Source organism: Anoplolepis gracilipes, chromosome 14 (genome assembly GCF_047496725.1).
Source record: "Anoplolepis gracilipes chromosome 14, ASM4749672v1, whole genome shotgun sequence".
In the NCBI taxonomy this organism is placed as follows: Eukaryota; Metazoa; Arthropoda; class Insecta; order Hymenoptera; family Formicidae; genus Anoplolepis; species Anoplolepis gracilipes.
This window is the reverse complement of record NC_132983.1, coordinates 6,066,185-6,087,314: the sequence shown is the minus strand read 5'-3', so window position 1 is coordinate 6,087,314 and position 21,130 is coordinate 6,066,185. Positions and strand designations below refer to the sequence as shown.

Genomic DNA, 21,130 nt, shown 5'->3' with positions numbered 1-21,130 from the left:
TATTCTTAAGTTACAAAATAAATAACACATTGTTCAAATTAAAAATAAAAAGATATTGAGATGTATCTTTTTATACACTATATGATTTCTGTCAGATTTTTAAGTAAATATTCGCACTATGTATGTTAAGTATGTACATACATAAACACTACAAAATTAATCATTTGAGATAAATAATTTCATACGTAAGATCGTCACATTGCAAATCGAAGTGACACCTTCACGTGGGTGCGTCATTCGCAAGAACCTTCGATAACGAGAGATTAAATGTACATCTCCCTCCTTCCCCATAGTAATAAAAACTGAGTTGAAATTCTTATACGATTATTTAGCGGGATAGAGGTATGATTTAATTATATATATCGTGTAAAGCGTAGCGTATACATGTACTCTAAGCTGATGTATTCCTGTTGCAGAGATATTGCGATGAGTAATATTATTTGCATGATGGAACTGCACAATCACGCATTTTTCAAGTTTACTAAGTGATCCAAGAGACATTATTATACAGGATGAGGAAAAAGTATGGAAACCCTGAAAAATCTTGAAAAATATAAGTTTTACAGAAAAACAATCTAAGGCAAGATCTATTCATTTTTTTTTCTTCATATTTTATATTAAAAAATATGACAAATTGTAAAATATCTCAGGAAATTCTTACTCGAAAGAAGTTTTATTATAATGTTTTAAAAAGTAAATTGCAAAACTATACAATTAAAAATAGGGTATTTTATTGAAAAAATTGAAGGTGGGTGACTTTCACGCGACTATTCAAGGTCAAATCAATGACACTATCTTGTATCCCTCTCGAAACCATATAACTTTTGAAATATTTTTCTGTAAAATTTATATTTTTTGAGATTTTTCAGGGTTTCCATTTTTTTTTTTCCTTACTCTGTAATACACATCTGCAAAACAACACAGTAAATAATATATTATGGCGAATGTTTACGAAATTTATATACATATGATTATGTATGTAGCAATTTCTTGATATCGAGAGTATATATAATTATGTACATTCAAATCATACAAAAAAAAAGGTGATACATAAGAATGATTTTATCGAAAACTTGACTGTACGTTAGAAATGAAAATCTGAAATTCTTAACAGCTTGTATCACGTTGATAATCGAGTTAAATGCGTGATGGGTACACAATTCTTCGATAAACTGCAGCATTTTAATTGTGTTTCTTGCAATGACAAGATAACAATGGCAGAACACCGAAATATTCTCAAGAGAGAAATGCACATTTATATATATATATTTTAATTTTTGCAATATACGCGATTACATAATATTATGCATTTTCAAAAAAAAAATCATAAAAAGTAATAAGAATCTGTTGCCACTTTATACACGCGATTAATAATCCCCTAATGAAAATGCATCGTAGTTGTAAAGAAGAAATACTTATTGTGTTTCTTGTACCGTATTTTGTACTACAAAAACCTTGTACAATGGATTTTACTGACTTTCTATAGAGAGGTTTGACAAAAACAATCAACTATCGATTTTACAATAGTAGTCTAAAAGCTGTACATAACGATCGTTATAACATTTTTCTGTAGTATATATACATATATATATATATATATATATATATATATATATATATAAGGACGAACGTGTTTTTCTTTGTTTGCATTTCTTCTCATAAATGGGATAATATTCTGCTTTGTGATAACACTCAAATAGAAGCATGCAAGTAAGAAGCGTGAAAGAAGAGACCTCTCTTTGTTGTATAATAATGAATTTTGTCTTCGATGCTTCGTTAATTTCCCCTAACGCGTTCGCCGCAAATGATAAAAAAATTGTGATTTTACTTAATATATTTTATTGTGATTCTTTGAGTGATATTTAAATACCATATTGCTCTGTGCAAAGACTACAAGTCGTTAAAATACAGTACTAATTTCTTCAGTATAACGTTTGCTTTATTGCTGAGCCTTATTAATTATTGCATTTCAAGCCTTACAGGAGCCTTAATCCATTCAGAATAAACAATATATTTTATAATGAATTAAAATCGAATGTGAAGAATAATAATCTAACAAAAAGATATAAAATATTCAGTAAATATGAAAAAATATATAAAATAATATACAATATACAAATATAAGACGAACTGCCTTTTAAATATGAGAAAATTTTTATTGATTATCAAAAGAGATATAGAGTTAATATAAAGTAGAAAGGATCATTATATTTTTTTATTTAAACTACAAAAATCATAGAAAAGAAAGACCTTTATTGTAATAAAATTAATTATATAATATTAATGACATACCTTATACACAATATCTAGCATTCTTACTTTCTTTTACTTTTTACTTTCATCCGTTTTCTCACCCCCATAGACTGTTCTGTGTCATCGTCTTCATTGTTGTCGCCTCGCTTTCGTTTACCTGATTTTTTATTTTCTTCGATATTCTTCATATCCTAGAGAATTATAGATAATATTTATATATTGTTTGCACTTGTTTATTGTAAATTATGTGTTTTAAATTAGCTCTTACCATTTTCACTATTCGTTGTGCTTCGCTTACTCTTTCTTGCAGTAACATTACTTCTTCTTCTTCCGTTGGATATAATGGTAATTGTTTTGATATCAACTGTTCTATTCGTTGATACAATTCGACATCGTATTGCGTGACAAACGTGATCGAACGGCCAGAACGACCTGCACGTGCAGTTCGACCTACTCTATGTATATAATCCTTACTATGTGTAGGTATATCGAAATTGATAACGATATCTACGTGCGGAATATCAAGCCCTCTGTAGAAGAAAAATATAATTTAAAATTTGCTTTTAATACTTAACATTTAATAGTATATATATATATATATATATATATATTTTGTATTGAGCCTGACCTGCTGGCAACATCTGTTGAAATTAGTATAGATCTATTTTTTGCTTTAAATTTCGTCAGCGCGGCGATTCTCTTGTTTTGCGACATTTGGCCGTGCAGGGGAACTGCCGTAAATCCTAAATTTCGCAATAATAAAGCCGTTCTTACGGTATTATTGCAAGTTCCGCAAAATATCATGAAACTGTTGCCTGCTAGTTCATTCAATATATGTACCAGGTACACATCCTGCCACACAAAATCGTTTAATATATATAAGATTATACATATACATACACACATATATATATATATATATATATAAATTTTTTTAGATTGTACTATAGTCATGCCGTTATATTTATTGTCGACAATTACCTTGAATTTCACTGGAATAAATATGTAATATTGTTGCAGTTTTTCCACAGTTTGATACTTGGTGGATACTTCAACTTTAACGGGATTTCGTAAGGACGCGCGTTGTAGCTTTTGTACCTTCTTCGTCATAGTTGCGGAGAATAATAATGTCCTCCTTTCTCGTGGTATTACTCTGAGAATCTTATCAACCTCTACCTCGAAATCCATATTCAAAATGCGATCTGCCTCATCCATGACCTTGTAAATAAAACAGAAGACAGATTAGAATTAATTCAATAATTTTCTCAAGATAAATTATGAGCATGTATATAATTACCAGAAATTTTAATTGCCGTAAATTAAAGCCCTTTGTATTCTCCAAGTGATCAACTAATCTACCAGGTGTAGCAATGATGATATGAGGTTTTTTCTCCAATAGTAATCCCTGCGCATGCATGTCCATCCCACCTACCACCACTACACATTTTACACCTATGTTAGAACCTAAAATAATTATATGATAATTATTAAAATAACTATATGATAATTATATCAGTATATGATATAAATCAGAACAACAGGCAAAATAAGTTTATTCTTACCTAGCGCTTCAAATTGTTCTGAAATCTGGAAAGCCAATTCTCTCGTAGGCGTCAATACAAGTGCAAAATACCTTTGAGGATTCTCCAATAATGCTTGTAGTATAGGCAATGCAAAAGCAGCAGTCTTTCCTGATCCAGTCTCCGCTAATCCTATTACATCCTTGCCTATAAATTAAAATAAATATCATTACATCAATGTTAATACATTGCTTTCCAGAATTTAATTGTATCATTGTTAAAATTACCTTGAAGTACCAAAGGAATAGCTTCTCGTTGAATTTTTGTAGGTTCTTGCCATTTTAATTGAACACATGTATTACATAGCGTGTCCACAAGCCCCTATTTTTAATAACAATCATTTATTTTTTTATTAATAAAGTATGTTACCAGAAATTCTTATACAAGATGCTATCAAATTTATAAATAAATTATAAATTACAAAAATTTTTGTAACTTATAATTTATTTATTATTATTAATATTTTATTATATAATATGTTAGTAATAAATCAGAGAGCAATTAAATTCAATTTATCATGGACCGTACGAAAATGTTTTTATTATAATTATACATTAAAATATTAAATTATTAAAATATTATCATTAAACAAGTTTTGCATACAATTGTTTTGCAATATTTTTCACAAATGTCTCTCTTTTAAATAAAAATAGATCAAATATATAAGTTGAGTTTTCATTATTCTCCGAGTAACACACAAGATAAAATTTGCAATGTTATTAATCACTCTCGGATTTAAATCCATTACAATTAAAAATTATTGCTCTAATTATTTAATAACAATTTAACTTTTTCATAAATTGAATGTATCAAATATCAATCAATGATGAATAGTATTCATTTGCAATGAACAATAAAAAATACAAAATTAAACATGCATAAGAAATTGTAAGGAATTAAATCCATATCAGACTCTGCATTGAGAAAAATTAAAGATTGAAATTTAACAATCACAAAGAAATTTTAGATCTTTTTTGTTTTTAGCCATATATCTTCTCTCTCTCTCTCTCTCTACATATATATATATATATTTTTTTCTCTTATAAAACTCAGAAAAATTATGTTTATTACATTAAAAACTACAAAATTATAATAGGCTGTTGTATACAAATACAATATTAAACGGCAAATCATATTATATATTATTAAGTTAATTAATAATATATTTTAATATATGAAGATACATGCTTGATAACAATGTATAAAATTGTATTAGTGGTTATATAAATGTGGTTCAATATTTACTAGTGCTTTCCAATCATCCATGGCAGTCATGGAGAATCACTGATCTTCTTGTTTTTTTGACACAGAACGACTTGGTTTACCCTGCCAGAGTAATCTGAATTCTGAATAGTGCGGAGAATAGAACCCAGGAGGACGAACTTCGGTTTTGATTATAAACCCAAATCTCGGTTCGATCTAATGATACATGTGGCATGTGGCTTCTATCCCATGGTCCGTATTCAGAATGCGCTTATAAAAGCCCTGTTTACACCGACATACTTTGATACGCGTACTAAATACTACTGGCCAATCATAGCCATTCCATTCTTTGGAAGACTGGCCATGATTGGCTAGTATAGTACTTAGTACGTGTATCAAGTGCTCGGTGTAAACTAAGCTAAAGATGTGACGCGTTTTGAATTAGGCCTTCTCGTGCTATTACGCACTGTGATTGGTCGATTCGTTTAAGTCTTAAGTTTACTGTCTAAGTTTTTTTATATGCTCCAGGCTTAAACCGTAATGGTGAAATCACACGGTACGGGAATCAGCGTGCGGGACAGAGAAGGCGTGATTCCAACAGCCAATCAGCGCTCTTCCACATTTTTTTATCCGCGCTGATTGGCTGTTTGAATCACGCATCCTCTGTCCCGCACATGATTCCCGTACCATGTGATTTCACTATAAAAAATTAACCAATGATATTCGATATTCTTCTCTAAGGACAACTGTGATGTATTTATTTTCATTAAATTAATAATATTAATAAATTAGTACATTAATTTAATATTAAAATATTTTATAATTTATTATTATTTGAAGAATTAAATTATCCTATAAATTTCAAATTCTTTTTTTACCTTTCTTAAGAAAATATTAACTGTTGTTTAGTACACCAATACAATCCGAATACCGGACATTTCATCGCTTGAGCTATTGCTCAAGAAAAAAATAATTTTTTAAGCAGATAGTTTAAATTAATTTGTCTGTATAATTTTACGAAAATATTTCATTAATAAATAATATAGAATGCACATAGAAAATAAATTTTTCAACTTATATTAGTTTTTATAAAATACTTACTAAAATGGAGTTATGTACATATGTATAAAGTTCAAGATTTATAATTAGTACAATTAAACATGTTAAATTATTTACAAGATAAATTTATCATATTTAATGTGTCTATTATATATTTTAAAGTTAAAGAACTAAGTATTAAGTAAAAGAAAGTTTAATCTATGCATAGATATATTTTTAGCTCATCTATTTAATCCAAACCTTCCTTTTTCTCTTTGATTGCTTCCTAAAAAAACAAACTATATTCATTAATATGTACAATAATACTTTTATATTTTGTTATTCACAAAATTAATTTATAATAGTTATAATTAGTTATAATATAAAACTAAATACCTTAAAACGTTCCTCAAACAACGAAAGTTCTGCAATCAAGTCAGTAATGGCATGCATAAAGGCTTCATGTGGAGTATAATCTGACGTTGTTTGTATTCTAATAACAAACTTATGTTCCAATGGATGAGGGACTTTGTAACCAGCAAATAATACTTGAGGATCCTTTAATAATTGACTGTAGACCCAAAAATAATTATTAACAGTTTATGTTATGTGAAAAAGAAATAAAGTAACACTTATATATACTTACTTGCGAATCATGTTTCCTAAAGTGTGATCTTCTTTGTTGATTGTAAAAATAGCAGCATTTGGCACTTTAGTGTCCTGTTCCTTTATTATCCTGTAACAAGCATGCAGAAATAAATATAATTATTTATATATCTCATTGAAATAAGGTTAGGGTCAAATAATAACCGGATATTAGAATATACTTTTTTTCTCCTTCGTATAGCAAGAACGATTCAAAGGTCGGAGGTGCGTTCATTTTGTTTTAAACTCTTTTCTTTTTGTACAAATTTCTTTCAATAAATAAGTCACAGTATCCACAACCTTGTATTATTTTTGACTATGCAAGTATAAGTCGCTGATAATCATATGTCATATTTGAAATCAAAGTATGTCACGACCATAGATATATTAAATATAGATAAAGCCTTGTGTCGCCTTTACATTATTTTCGTAGTGCCAACATGAACACATTTTCCTTTCTTGCGCATGTGCATTTATCATTCACTCGACGGATGGGAATCTATTGACCACGTCGCCAATTGGCCAGTTTAAAATGAGGCTCTCTGATTGGTTAATCGTTGCTGATGACCCTAGGCATCGGTCGATATAAGTGGCTGTGGTCAATCATGACGTAGTTAAACGGGACACTCCCCACGCGACATACGCGGGAGCGTCCCGTTTGACCCACTGAGCCTTTGACTATTACTTATATAGTCAAAGCATACTGGAGTTGGAGCAAGCCTGCAAGGAGTGGGGGGTGTGTCCATCAGCCGAAGAGAAAAGGACAGACTGTACTATTAAGGTGCCTTTTCATGTTGACGCTCAACGCTCATTTTTGGCGTCAAAACAGATCACGTGATCAAAATTAACGAATTGGTATTTTTATTTTTGGTCACGTGATGTCTTTTGACGCTGAAAATCAGCGTCGAGCGTCAGCATGAAAAAACATCTTTATGTATTTCCATTCTTCGGGTGGGAGTCTATTGACCACGTCGCTAATTGGCCAGTTTAAAATGAGACTCTCTGATTGGTTAATCGTTGCTGATGACCCTAGACATCGGTCGATATAAGTGGCTGTGGTCAATCGTGACGTGGTCAAACGGGATGCTCCCCCATTCCTCGACACTCAATTTATTTATATATATATATATTTATTTATTAATATATATTTATTTATATATATATATTTATTTATTAATATATATTTATTTATATATATATATATATATATATATATATACTCACTATGTCTATGAAAGAATTCAATGGTAATCACCATTTTTCGTATTCTTCGAACGTGATGTGTTTTACTTTATAAGGCATTAGCTGAAATTGACTGCATTGATTCACGCCGCCTTTGCTTGTTGTTAATCAAAAGAACTATAAATTAGAATGACTAATCAGTCATGACGTCAATACAGTCTATATTACTAATACTTTGTAAAGTAAGACACACGTTCGAAGAATGCAGGAAATAATGATTGAGCTCTAATAAACTTTTATTAAGGGTCAGCAAGAGTGACAAGTAAATTCCAATGTCACTGTTACCAACATTAAGAAATAAGCTTTCGTTCGATGTATTGGTGTATGTTCGTATAAAAAAAACATCATTATATATTGTAAGATATTAGATATTATTATCTTATATTTTGTCTCTCCTTAGTTGCTATTAATCTAATCTATTAGCTGTGTCTTAGATACAGATAGCGATATCCATACTTTTCATATGTAGGAAGAAGTCCTTGAAGAAGTCATACTTCTTCGTAAAGTCTTTTTTTATATATTCCTTACAAAATTTGGAAAATTGCTAAAGAGTTGGATTTAAAATTTTAAAGCGCTGAGCTCACATTAAATTTGTTTTTTTATTCCTGTACCTCTGAACTAGTGCAATAAGTTAGAATAGGACAAATATACTTTTTCTCGTTCCAACTTACTGCACTCATAAGTGTTTATAAGTGCAGGAATAAAAAACAAATCTATTGACATTTAACAGAACGAATTGCTTACGAGCAATCACGATTAGGCCGTATTTTCAGAACCAATCAGGGTGGAGTGTTGACAAGACGACAACTCAGCAGATGTTCCGCCATTGGCTCATATGTATGCGCGGTTTTCACTAGTGCGCGTCATCATCCCCTCCACCAGTTTGCGCGTTGCTCGCACAGATGATATAAGGTTGCCCGCGTCTCGATTCTGGCATCACTGGTGACGCGTCGCTCTCCGGCGAGGTAGTGTGTCAGAACGTCGTTGTCGCCGCAAAGTAGTTGTCAAAATGGCGGCGTTGGAAGGCGTGAATCCGAATTGCGAGGTGGTTCGCGGGCAAACGTTCGAGGTCGGACCGCGTTACACGAATCTGTCATACATGGGCGAGGGTGCTTACGGCATGGTCGTGTAAGTATTCGTTACCTGAGTGTGCGCCCATTCACTGTGTTTCGCGTTTAGTGGTCGGTTTTTCGAGGCCGTCATCTGACAGTAGATAGAGCCCGAGATAAACATTGAGAGCGGATAACAATGTAACAATTGTGACAGTTTGCGGCAACGTTTTCGCCATTATCGCGCACAGCTCGCCGATATTATATTCAACGAATGTGGCCGCGATAAAAATCGCCGATCGCGAGTATATATACACACACACGACAATATTCTCACCAATCCTCGCACGCACATACTTATGTATACCTTCATTTTGTGCCGCCACTTTCGAACACATGTCACGCCCCTTTCACGCTTTTTCTCATTTATTTATTGTCCGTGTCTCTTTTGTTTTTCCCTTTTCTCTCTTTCTATCCTTCTTTTTTCTTCTCTTTACACTTAGCCCTCTCCTCCATATTAATATGCTAATAAGATGAAATTCACGATTTATCAATCTTATCATTTTATCGACGTATTATCCAACACGTGCGCAATCACATAGCAAACCGCGATGGAAAACAAGTGTTGACGCTTGAAGCCCGTATCTCGAATTGCATTGAAAATTTAAGATTAGAATTTAACTAGAAGAAAAGAAGCTAACATTTTTTTTTGCTCGGTCAAATCTTAATCTTTAATATTAATCTTCAATACATAGTCTGATACGGGTTTAACGCTTTTTCTGCTGGCATAGATTATTATCCTTGTATCTCTTTTATATTTTTATTACAGTTATTATTGTAACACGCACACGCTTGCACGCACACGCATAATAAGACAAGACTAGGAACTGACGATAGTCCTGCGCGGCAAAAGGTTTAGAAAAAACATTATTTTAACGATATATTTTTTTTTTTTTTTTTTTTTTTTTTTTGATAAATTTAATATTTACGATGTTGAATTAATATTATTATTGTATGAATTGGAACATTAAAATATTAATAATTTTTTAATTGTAAGTTATTCCAAATAAAAAAGACTTTTCATAATCTTATTGTTTGTTATATATATCTCAATTACATATAACTTTGTAAATCTTGTCTTAAGATAATAATATATTGGAGAATATTTTTAATATCTTTATTTTTAGCAACACATTTGAAAATAATTTAATATTCCTAGTCTTGTCTTATATTATATGCTATTTTTATTAAAATAAAACTTTTAGTTTTTTAATTATTTATGTGAATCTTATTTTATGATAATAACAAGACTTTATTTTCATTTTAATATTTTTTTCTTAGAAGTTCATTATTAAATATAGTTTATTATTATTAAGTATTAATAAACATTTTAAGAGAGTAAAATGTCAATTAATAATATAAAAGAAAAACATTTGTTATAGCATGTTTTACGTATTTAATTATCTTTTAATGTTTTGTATCACTCTATTATACATATATTGTATTGGATATATACACGTTAATTATTAAAATTTTAATAAATTGATTAAAGAAAATATATTTAACATGTAAAGTAAGAACGTTAGTTCTCGATCATTCTTCAGTCAAACATATTTAATTGTCTGGATACGTCAGATCAAATTGAATAAATTCCACGTGTTCTATGTTACATACAGACTTGGTTAAAATTATTAGACATCCTTAATTTTTTCTTACTTCTTAGTATGTAAATATTAAAAAAGAAATATAACAAAAATTTAAAAAGATATATTGATAGTACGTTAAAATTGAAGTTCTTCAAGATTTAAAATGCGTTTTTAATTTTTCGTCTGCAATGATTTTTTGAGTATCGATATTATTTCTAAAAAATTAAATATTTCAAAAATTTCAAAATCGTGTAATTTGACGAAAAATATCGTGAGAAAATTTAACAAAAGTGTTTTGTAGGCAAAATGTTGTAGTTTATGGAATTTGATTTAAATTTTCCGAGAGAAATTTTTTTATTGAGACGCAGAGTGTCAAAAATACATAATTTTAAAGAACATAACAATGTGTTCTTTTATAAAGAGAACAAGAAAAATTTTTAAAAATTTAAAAATTACTAAAATTACCAATACCAGCTTTATTAACACATTATCGGTAGTTTTTAGTTAATTTTCCTTGTTACGTGCTTTAAATAAGAATTTTTAAAGCACATTGTTTTAAATTTTTCTATGATTTTTTTTAATTACATAATTTTCTAACTAAACTTGTATTTTTTAGAAATAATGTCGGCATTTAACGATAAAACGTGGCTTTAAAAAGATAAAAAATTAAAAAAGCATTTTAAAGTTTCAACTTTAATGTGCTATCAATAAGTTAAAAAAATTTCTGTATCTTTTCAGTATTTGTATACTAAAAAATAAGAAAAAAATTAAGGAAAAATTTACTAATTTTCATCATGTCTAAAATACATAATCACATATTACACTACATTTACGCTACATTTTCAAAGATACACATTCCTCTAGAGAGCTTGTTTAGGAAGTCTAAGAAGAAAGTTTCTTTATGATAAGGGCAAAAGATAAATACATAAATAATATAACAGATATAAGATGAAGCCATAGATATAGGGAGTACAGGAACCGAGCATAAACTCGTAGGATAAGAGGAGCGAAGCCGAAATGAAGGTGAATGTGCTTACTTTGCAAAATAACAGGTAATAACTGTACTGAAAAATAATCAAATTTAGGCACAATTTACTTTGTCGTTTCGCATTGGCCATTAATTAAGTTCCTCTCTGCAATAATATGCTCGATCTCTGTATCTCTACATCTATGAATGATAAATACTTTTATTTCTTGGAAGAAAGCCTCAAATTGGGAATATTAGGGCATTTGTGTATTCTTTACTACAAGGAAGTAAATTAAAACATTTTTTAAATTATATTTATTTGTTTCGCGCATCTGTATATAATAATAATCGAATTCGTATAATATATACGCACATATTTATATAATACGTATATTCTATAATTCTATAACATATAATTATAAATATATATTACATACACACACACACACACACATAAATCATATATTATCTTTGTGTTTATTATCAAAATACGAAATAAATTTAAAAAATTGCAAAAAGATTAAGATTAAATGAAAAAAATGTATAATAAGGAAATAAAAGAAAAACATTCTTTTGTTATTTTGTATTTATTTTGTAAGTAAACTTACAAAATAAACTCTTATACATATACTTCTTAGACTTTGCCTAAATTTTTTTATTAAATATTTTATTATTTTTATTAATTTCTTCGTGAACAAGTTTAAGCTTGCAAATATGAAAGTCTATTGCAATGAGACTCCGAATACGAGTGTATTCGAATAAAAATGCGGAAAAAGAAAAGAATATTTGTATGAAGTTTCTCCATTATATTTTGTAGCGAAAGATTTTCGTACAAAGTATATATTATTTTTATTGTATTTTTCTTTTATTTTTCTTTTAAAACGAATATTGTTTCTGTCATTGAAACAGTTTGCTTCCACTAACAATAAGAGGAGCGGCTTTTTTTCTATTTCAATAATCGGAAATCTATAATTGCAGTAGGATAATATATGAATAAAAAAAATTGTAGGATCGAGAAAGCGTTAAAAGGTCTTTGATAAATAATACATAAATAGATATATATCTTTATAATATTATCTTACAGATCTGCCTACGACAACGTAACCAAAACGAAAGTAGCTATTAAAAAAATTTCTCCGTTCGAGCATCAAACGTATAGCCAGAGAACTTTGAGAGAAATAAAAATTCTTACTAGGTTTAAACATGAAAATGTAAGTTAACATGAATATCTGATAATGATCTAAAACGTAATATTTTTTAAATGTTATTGTCATTAATTAATCGTTATCTTTGCAACAGATAATAGATATAAGAGATATATTAAGAGCACCTAATTTAGAGCAGATGAAAGACGTATATATCGTTCAGTGTCTGATGGAAACTGATCTCTATAAATTACTGAAAACACAAGTAAGTATATAATTCACACATACATATATTTCTACAATAAATAAATTTGTTGCAATGTAACATGGTAGTACCAAATAATGTAAATTACATGCATATTTAAAATGTAAAATTTACTGCATATTAAAATTGGTATTTAATTTTCATAAATTAAATCTCAAATTTTATGAATTAAATATAGTTTATTTCTTTATTTGTATGATTATGTTTAATTCAATTGTTAGTATGTTGTATGTAACAACGATATATGAAATTGTATATATTGTTATATTACATGTTACATTTATGAGTGAGAAATTAAATGCAACTTGCTAATAGCTTACCAGTATTATTTAACAATATTACCTATTAATTCAGTTCTGTTATATAACATAAATGTTTGGGTTTTATTGGATAATTATTGGTTTGAAAGGAAAAAAAGCTATGAAATTTACAAGCGAGAAATTTCAAATGAAATTTTTATTTTCAGGCTATTAGTAATGACCACATATGCTATTTTCTGTACCAAATATTGCGAGGACTCAAGTACATACATTCGGCAAACGTGTTGCACAGAGATTTAAAACCGAGCAATCTGCTGTTGAATACCACCTGTGACCTTAAGATCTGCGATTTCGGTTTAGCGAGGGTCGCGGATCCGGAGCACAATCACGCGGGTTTCCTCACGGAATATGTGGCCACAAGATGGTATAGAGCTCCCGAAATCATGCTTAATTCTAAGGTATTTAGACAATTCTTCCAAACAAAAATATTATTTAAACGATGAAAAAACTCGCACGCGTCGAAGGGGGAAAAAAATCTAACATTACTTTAACGTAATTCTCTTTATTCAGGGTTATACGAAGTCTATAGACATTTGGTCAGTTGGTTGTATCCTGGCAGAAATGCTCTCGAGACGAGCCATATTTCCCGGCAAACATTACCTGGATCAGTTGAATCATATCCTCGGTGTTCTCGGATCGCCCTCGCCGGAGGATCTCGAATGCATCATAAACGAGAAAGTACTGGATTACACCTACGTTTATGCCTTTTTGCATCTCATCCAAATCTAATCCCGCAAATGCATTATGCAATACAACTTGTATACTCATTAACTCGCCTACGTCTCTTTAGGAGTGTAAAGGGGGTTTATTAAAAGTCTCATATATAGAGAATTAATAAACATTAGTCTTGGATTAAATACAACAAGTCAAATTCGTGCCCGGTGCATCAATCAGTTTCGCAGAAAAAATCATTTTCTACGAAATCGACGCACAATCATCCGTGTTTGGCGCTTAATCGCTCCGTTTTCAAAATAATTTGTAAACATTAAAAGAGCCTTATTAATCTCAATAATTTCTCATTAACTTTGTTCGGTATTAAAACCCTTTGATTTTAGGCCCGCAATTACCTGCAATCTTTGCCGTATAAACCAAAGGTAGCGTGGACGAGTCTTTTTCCCAATGCTGATCCGAGAGCTTTGGACCTTTTGGATAAAATGTTAACGTTTAATCCCAATAAACGCATTGTGGTGGAAGATGCGCTGGCGCATCCCTATTTGGAGCAATATTATGATCCTGCCGATGAGGTAAGCTTGCGATTACGGAATATTACTATTGCGATAATTTATATTCAAAATTTATATTTCAAATTAATAAAAATTTCTCTCAGCCTGTAGCAGAGGAGCCATTTAAATTTGACATGGAGTTGGATGATCTCCCAAAAGAAGTATTAAAACAGTATATTTTTGAAGAAACTTTATTATTTCAAAGGAATCATCAAGAAAACGCTATGTAGTCGATTGGTGAGTACTAACTAAATGCGGCTTCTTTTGGTCTCATGATTTATTGATAATCGAGTGCTCTTGTCTCTTTTTTTTTTTTTTTTTCTATCAGGCATGTCGTTGCCGGACTTTCAATAGCGGATTCAAACGATTGAATGGAAAAGAAAAGAAAAAAAAACAAACAGCGGAATTGGTATGAAGAAAACGTACTTTTAATTCGCCGCTTATTGCTGCTCTAATTAATGAGACATAAAGTGCTAGGATATTGACGAAAGATGTAGATCAACGAACGATTAATCGAGCCGATTAATCGGGTGAGTGAAGCAATCGTACATACGCTTGTACATTCGCATGTTCTTACCAGAAGAAGAAAGAAAAATATAGTGTTTCTTATGTTATACCGAGCATAGCATAATATTTCACAATTGGTACAATATGTATTTTTATTTATGTTATCGTCGTATCGTACTGCACCGTACCGTCTGTCTGTGATTTAATTGTGAATTGTGAATTGCGAGCGTGCCGAAATGTAACACGCGTAACATATTTTGTCTTTATATTATATTGTTCTCTCTTTATCCTTTTCCGAAAGCAAAGGAAATAGTTGCGATCATATCGCTTAATTGTATGACATAATCAGGCTATATGTATACATGTATACACACACATATATATATATATATATATATATATATATATATATATATATATATATATATATATATATATATATTTATTTGATCTTTCGTGACTCGTGAATGCGAAGGTCCTGGTTTAGATATCGGATTCAGCTCTATAAACGTTTAAACGCTCCAAACCGAGATTCGGACGCTTATATAGCGTATATAATTCGTGTAAAATTTATCTCGTACGATGTTCTTCGTCTCATGTGTGTACGTATGACTGTGTGTACACGTGTGTGTATGACAGAATTCTTTTTGGTATTTATATAATCTGTCCGTGATAGTCAACCATTATAGGCAAATACGCGACATATAGGCGCCACTATAATTGAGCGTACGAGAGGATAATAGAATATAATTTATGTTGAAAAGAATCGTGATCTCTTTTTCTCTCGTTCTCTCTCTCTCTCTCTCTCTCTTTCTCTTTTTCTGCACGTGTGATAGTAACGATGGTGCCCGAATAATAAGATACAAATAAAGCGATAATTAAAATAACATTTAGAAGAAGCTTCCAAGTTAATATTTCTGTCATTCGGAGATCTTAGCATATATAAACCTCATTTGAATATAAAAGTCTCATTTGAGTACTCATTTGAGTATAAAAAATCTTCCAGAGTTGATATTACAACTTGAAAATTTACCCGCGATAAGATCAATTTAAATTACTTTAGCAATCGAGTCCGCCAATTGTTTTCATTCGGTCTTGTTGAATCCACTAAAAAATTTCTTCCACTAAATTGAGCGAGAATTAAAAAAAAGAGGTGAAAGAAAAATATTTACTTCCTCCATTAAAACTGTTACCGATATTCTTCGCGATGCACCCAATAAATTGATAATTAAAGACAGATTCTTATCTAGATTTAAGACGCATTTTTAGTAATTATGGATTCTTGTTGAGGATGATTCCCACATTGTCTTGACGTTCTTTGTCCATAAGGAAAAAGTATCGAATCCTTCGAAAAATCTCGAAAAACGTAAGTTTTACAGAAAAATGTTTCAGAGAAAAATTGTATGATTTTGAGAAGGACATAAAATGGTGTCATTGATTTGACCTTGAACAGTCACTTGAAGGTCACGTGAAGGTCACCTTTAATTTCTTAAATGGAATACTCTATTTTTAATTAGATATTCTTGTAGCTTACCTCGACACAGAGCTTTCTTAAACACTATAATAAAACTTTTTTCGGTTAAGAATTTCCTGAGATATTTTAAAATTTGTCATAACACTTTTTAATAAAGATGGCCGGGAGCCTTCCTTGATCTTGCCTTAGATTCTTTTTCTGAAAATTTATACTTTTCGCCATTTTTCAGAGTTTTCACATTTTCACCATACTTTTTCCTCACCCTGTATATAATAGCAAAGAACATTCTATAATATTATCACATCGTCATGATTTCATGTTACATCAATCTCTGTCGATTTAATATATTCATCTTCCTTCGACGTTTATCAACATACATTCGAGATAAGGGCAAGATATTGTCGTGGATAAAAAGAATTAAAGAAATCTCTTGCGGTTTACACTTTTCTCGCGCACTGCAAGCCTTGATTATAACGCGCACAAATTATGTAGACGATTGCAAATAGTATTCACGACAAGTACATACATAATTTTTTCTGGGAAAAGAATCATTAGTTTATATAATGACGACAATCCTTTGTAGCGACAAATTCTAAATTAGTTACGACTAGAGATTTTCTTGGGAATGGTGAAATTCCTTGTAAACATTCTTCATATTGTGTATGTAACTCGAAGTGAAATAAATATATATATACCTTTTTCTTCCCGCGATCCAGACAGATCGCTGCCTTTGAATATTCGACATACAAATTTAATTTTCATTGTATAATATTCCTATTTCTTATACGATTCATCAACGAAATGGAATTTAAATATAACTGATCTCTTGTGTAACAATGATTTCTAAAAACTTTTTATTTATCTCGACAGAGAACCATTTGATAATTTACGATATGTACACATTTTTAATATATGTATAGATTTAGTATTATATTTAGTATATATATATATATATATATATATATATATATATAAAATTTTTTTGCTGTGCTTGTTAACAATTTTCAATTCGAAGCACAAAAATGAAGTCTTTATTATATTATATTATTTAGCAGATTATGAGATATTGTACATAATAGACGAGTTCTTTTAAAAAGTGGTGGTCATTCCGAAGCCTTTTTAAAAAACTATGATGCTTTCATACTGTAAATCATGAAAAAGCGACAACAAAATCGTGCGTTTAGCAAAAATGTAAACCGACGAGAAATCGAAGATGCCCCTGTCAATGATAATTGGATATGTACTATATACATATATATATATATATATATATATATATACACATATACATATATATATATATATATATATATACATAAATTGTGATATAAAGTGATAAAAATTGGAAAAGCGCCAACACTGCAAATGCAAAACGTTGCGCGTTACACACGCATACACATACATACATACACGTACATATAACACACACGCATAGACAGAGGGTGTTTTGGATGATGGCAAAAAAAGATGATACACGGTATGTCCCAAAAGTTGCCGGACTGAATTTTTAAATTCAATACTAGTGGAGTGATTTGCCTGTACTTTTGGGAGTATGTTGAGGGAACTTATCGCGCGCCTCGTGTAAAGTTTCAGCAAGCTAAATATTATACGTTCAAATTCAAGCAGTGTTCAAACGTTTCGCATGAATGGTGTTTGTGATGGTTGCGTTACTCATTGTAAAATGGATGTTAATATGGAGCAACGTCCCAGTAAACGCTAGATATTCCTGAAATATTTATAAAATGTTGCTAAAATCCAAAATGAACGTTCCAAGATTATTGCAAAATATTGCGGAATATTTAAAGAATGTGCAGAGAATATTCAAATAAGCAGAAAATGTTCTGATTTTTTATCATTTTGTATACTGTTCTATTTTTTATATCAAAATTTACACCGAATGTTCCTTATTAAACCGTACAGGTATAATGTTCATAGAATATTCTGAATATTTCACAATTATTTGAACCTTCTATAACATTTCTCTACTATTCCAGGATATACAGAACTTTTGGAATATTTCAGGAAAATTTAGCGTTTACTCGGGTATTGCAATTAAATTTTATTTTAAAGTTTGAATGCGACGGAAATATCTGCCAGACTATTTTTCTTTTTCTGAAAATAAAGTTGCAAGTTAAAAAGAAATCGAGAAGCTCTGCATGCTGGAAAAATTGAACAACACTTTATTTAATACATTGGTTATTCAAAACAGTCTCCATTTAATGCTACACGCATTGGTTGACTGGCATTTTCAAGTTTTGTGCAAAGCACGGATAAAATCTTATTGCGGAATCTTCAGCTTCTCGATTTTATTGCTTTTTGCATGTCCTCAAACTTTCAAATAAAATTTAATTGCAACACGTTGCTCCATATTAATATCCATTTTACACCATACGTTTTCAACACTGCTTGAATTTTAACATAGCTTGCTGAAACGGAGTGCGCTAAGTTGCCTCAACAGGTAAACAGGTGTGGAAACGCTTTTTTTTTTTTTTTCGAGTTGTAAAAATTAAAAATTTGTTCATTGTTTGTAAAATTGTTTTCTTTATTTAAAATTATATAAGTATACATTTTATCATTAAATCCGTAGTAAAAAGTAATAGTGTTTATAGCTCGATAAATCTCAAAGTTTGTCAGTAAACAAGAATTGTGTTTCGAAAAATCAATCTGTCATGAATAAAATGAAAATGATTATAACTGGAAAAGGAAGCGTTTCCAAATTCATATGAGTTTTTTCATCTCATTACGGTAAGTACATGTTCTCGAAGTTTAGCCACCTATTTCTGAAACACCCTGTGTATATGTATATGAAACATCAATATCATCAGGCCTAATATACTTAAAGTTATTTACGTGTACTTGTTGTTGTTGCCGATTCTTATATACATATATCTGAACATGTCGTCCGTCGATTTTCGATGTTACGATCGACGATTATATCATTGAAATAAAAGGGAGAAAAAAAAAAGAAGGACAGGAGAGAGTAAAGATATGTAGATCTACGCACCGTTTTCTCAAGGAATATAGGACGACTGTTGTTAGTCCTCGTAAACAAACGATGGTTGAAAATCATTAGCGTTTTTATGTAGACTAGAATAAAAAGAAAAACTTTGAGAAAAAAAGGTCACTACCTCTTATAACGACGGGCAAGATCGGCATTTTTCACATGTGCGTCAATCAAATGTGTATCCAGCAAGACATCGCGGGAGGATCTATTTATACTGTCGCACCAACGTCGCTTTTTAAGATAACAATTTCTGGGACAAGGAAAAAAGTATAAAACTGTACCCTGGTGGAAATACCTTTGATTTCTATGAAAAATTGTAAAATTACAATAATGTATTTCTAGGAAAAATTAAAATTTTTAACAATGAATCATACACTTTCTACAAATTTATAAAAACTTGTAGGAACTTATGGAAAGTTGTAGTGATTTGTGAGAAATATTTATTAATTTTTACAAATTTCTACAACTTTTTACGAGCGATGTAGTAAATTGTAGATTATGATTAAAAAAAAAGTAAACTACGTAATATAGTTGTAGAAAATCATAAAGATTTTACACAAATTTTACGGAGAAAATTTAACTTTTTACATAAAGTGAAAAACTATAAATATTGCCCAAATCGCGTAGTGACGTAAAAATTACGTAGAAATAATTTAAAAAATTTTCTAGTTATACATCATCAAAAAATTGTAGTTTTCGCATATAAGTTGTAAATAAATTATTTCCATCAGGGTACACACACACACACATATATATATATATATATATATATATATATATGAATAATAATAAATTAATTAAAAAATAAAGAAATTAATTTTAATCAATTAATTAAAAGTAATTTCTTTATCTTCGATCGTCGACAAAAAGCAGAATTCCTGATTCTTTGTTGTTTCAGTTTTGGTCCTTCGTCGTTAACGGCAATCGTGAAAGATATCATCTTGTCCGGTCAATTGTGAACCATGGATGGTGTTTTCATCGCCGAAGTTACATTCATAGTGTTCAAAGCGAGTATATAAATACATTTAATACGATTACATAGTTGAAATCATAATTTCTGATTTTGCAATCGTGATAAAATTATTTTAATGCTTTTTTTTTTAATCAAATTTACAATTTGTTCGGATTTTTGGGTAAATAATACAAATATTATAAATAAATATTGAATAAAAAATGCAAATAGATTTTTAAATGTGCGTACAAATAAATAATTAAATAAAATTAAAATATAATTTTCAATACATTATTAATTTGATAATTACTCGCAGGTTGTTATTAAGGATATTATTCTTTGAAAATATATGGAATATAAAAACCATAAAAATAGAAACATAAACTATGAATGTAGCTAAGGAGTCATTTGAAAAATAAATGTACTTACTGTGTTCTCTTTATCTGATTTCTTTATACCTCGATTTACTGCTCCAAATAATTGTTATCCAAAATGGATTATCATAATTCATGTTATTAAATTATCATTATCGACTATTGTATTTTAAACAGCTATTCCAAACTATTATTGTGCTAATATAAAAATGGCTTTATTGGCCAATTACTTGATGTCTTTAT

The 21,130-nt window shown here is 29.9% G+C and overlaps 3 protein-coding genes across 3 annotated transcripts; 1 reads left to right on the top strand and 2 right to left on the bottom strand.

The window, feature by feature from the left end:
• Positions 1-2,268: 2,268 nt before the first annotated feature.
• On the bottom strand, positions 2,269-5,303 carry Pths (ATP-dependent RNA helicase DDX47). Its single transcript, XM_072905772.1, has 8 exons — positions 5,079-5,303; positions 4,061-4,154; positions 3,816-3,980; positions 3,551-3,717; positions 3,235-3,471; positions 2,882-3,105; positions 2,522-2,783; positions 2,269-2,444 (listed from the first exon to the last, which is right to left on the bottom strand). Exons 1-8 carry the CDS (start codon positions 5,106-5,108, stop codon positions 2,316-2,318), a joined length of 1,308 nt encoding a protein of 435 aa, XP_072761873.1. The 5' UTR covers positions 5,109-5,303; the 3' UTR covers positions 2,269-2,315.
• Positions 5,304-6,133: 830 nt separating this feature from the next.
• Rpb11 (DNA-directed RNA polymerase II subunit RPB11) lies at positions 6,134-7,107 on the bottom strand. The gene is made up of 4 exons (XM_072905980.1): positions 6,902-7,107; positions 6,721-6,810; positions 6,471-6,645; positions 6,134-6,360 (listed from the first exon to the last, which is right to left on the bottom strand). Exons 1-4 carry the CDS (start codon positions 6,952-6,954, stop codon positions 6,325-6,327), a joined length of 354 nt encoding a protein of 117 aa, XP_072762081.1. The 5' UTR covers positions 6,955-7,107; the 3' UTR covers positions 6,134-6,324.
• A 1,765-nt stretch (positions 7,108-8,872) lies between these two features.
• Positions 8,873-20,079, top strand: Rl (Mitogen-activated protein kinase rl). Its single transcript, XM_072905586.1, has 8 exons — positions 8,873-9,089; positions 12,708-12,834; positions 12,923-13,033; positions 13,500-13,751; positions 13,864-14,031; positions 14,409-14,597; positions 14,681-14,813; positions 14,905-20,079. Exons 1-7 carry the CDS (start codon positions 8,971-8,973, stop codon positions 14,804-14,806), a joined length of 1,092 nt encoding a protein of 363 aa, XP_072761687.1. The 5' UTR covers positions 8,873-8,970; the 3' UTR covers positions 14,807-14,813; positions 14,905-20,079.
• The last annotated feature ends 1,051 nt before the right edge of the window (positions 20,080-21,130 follow it).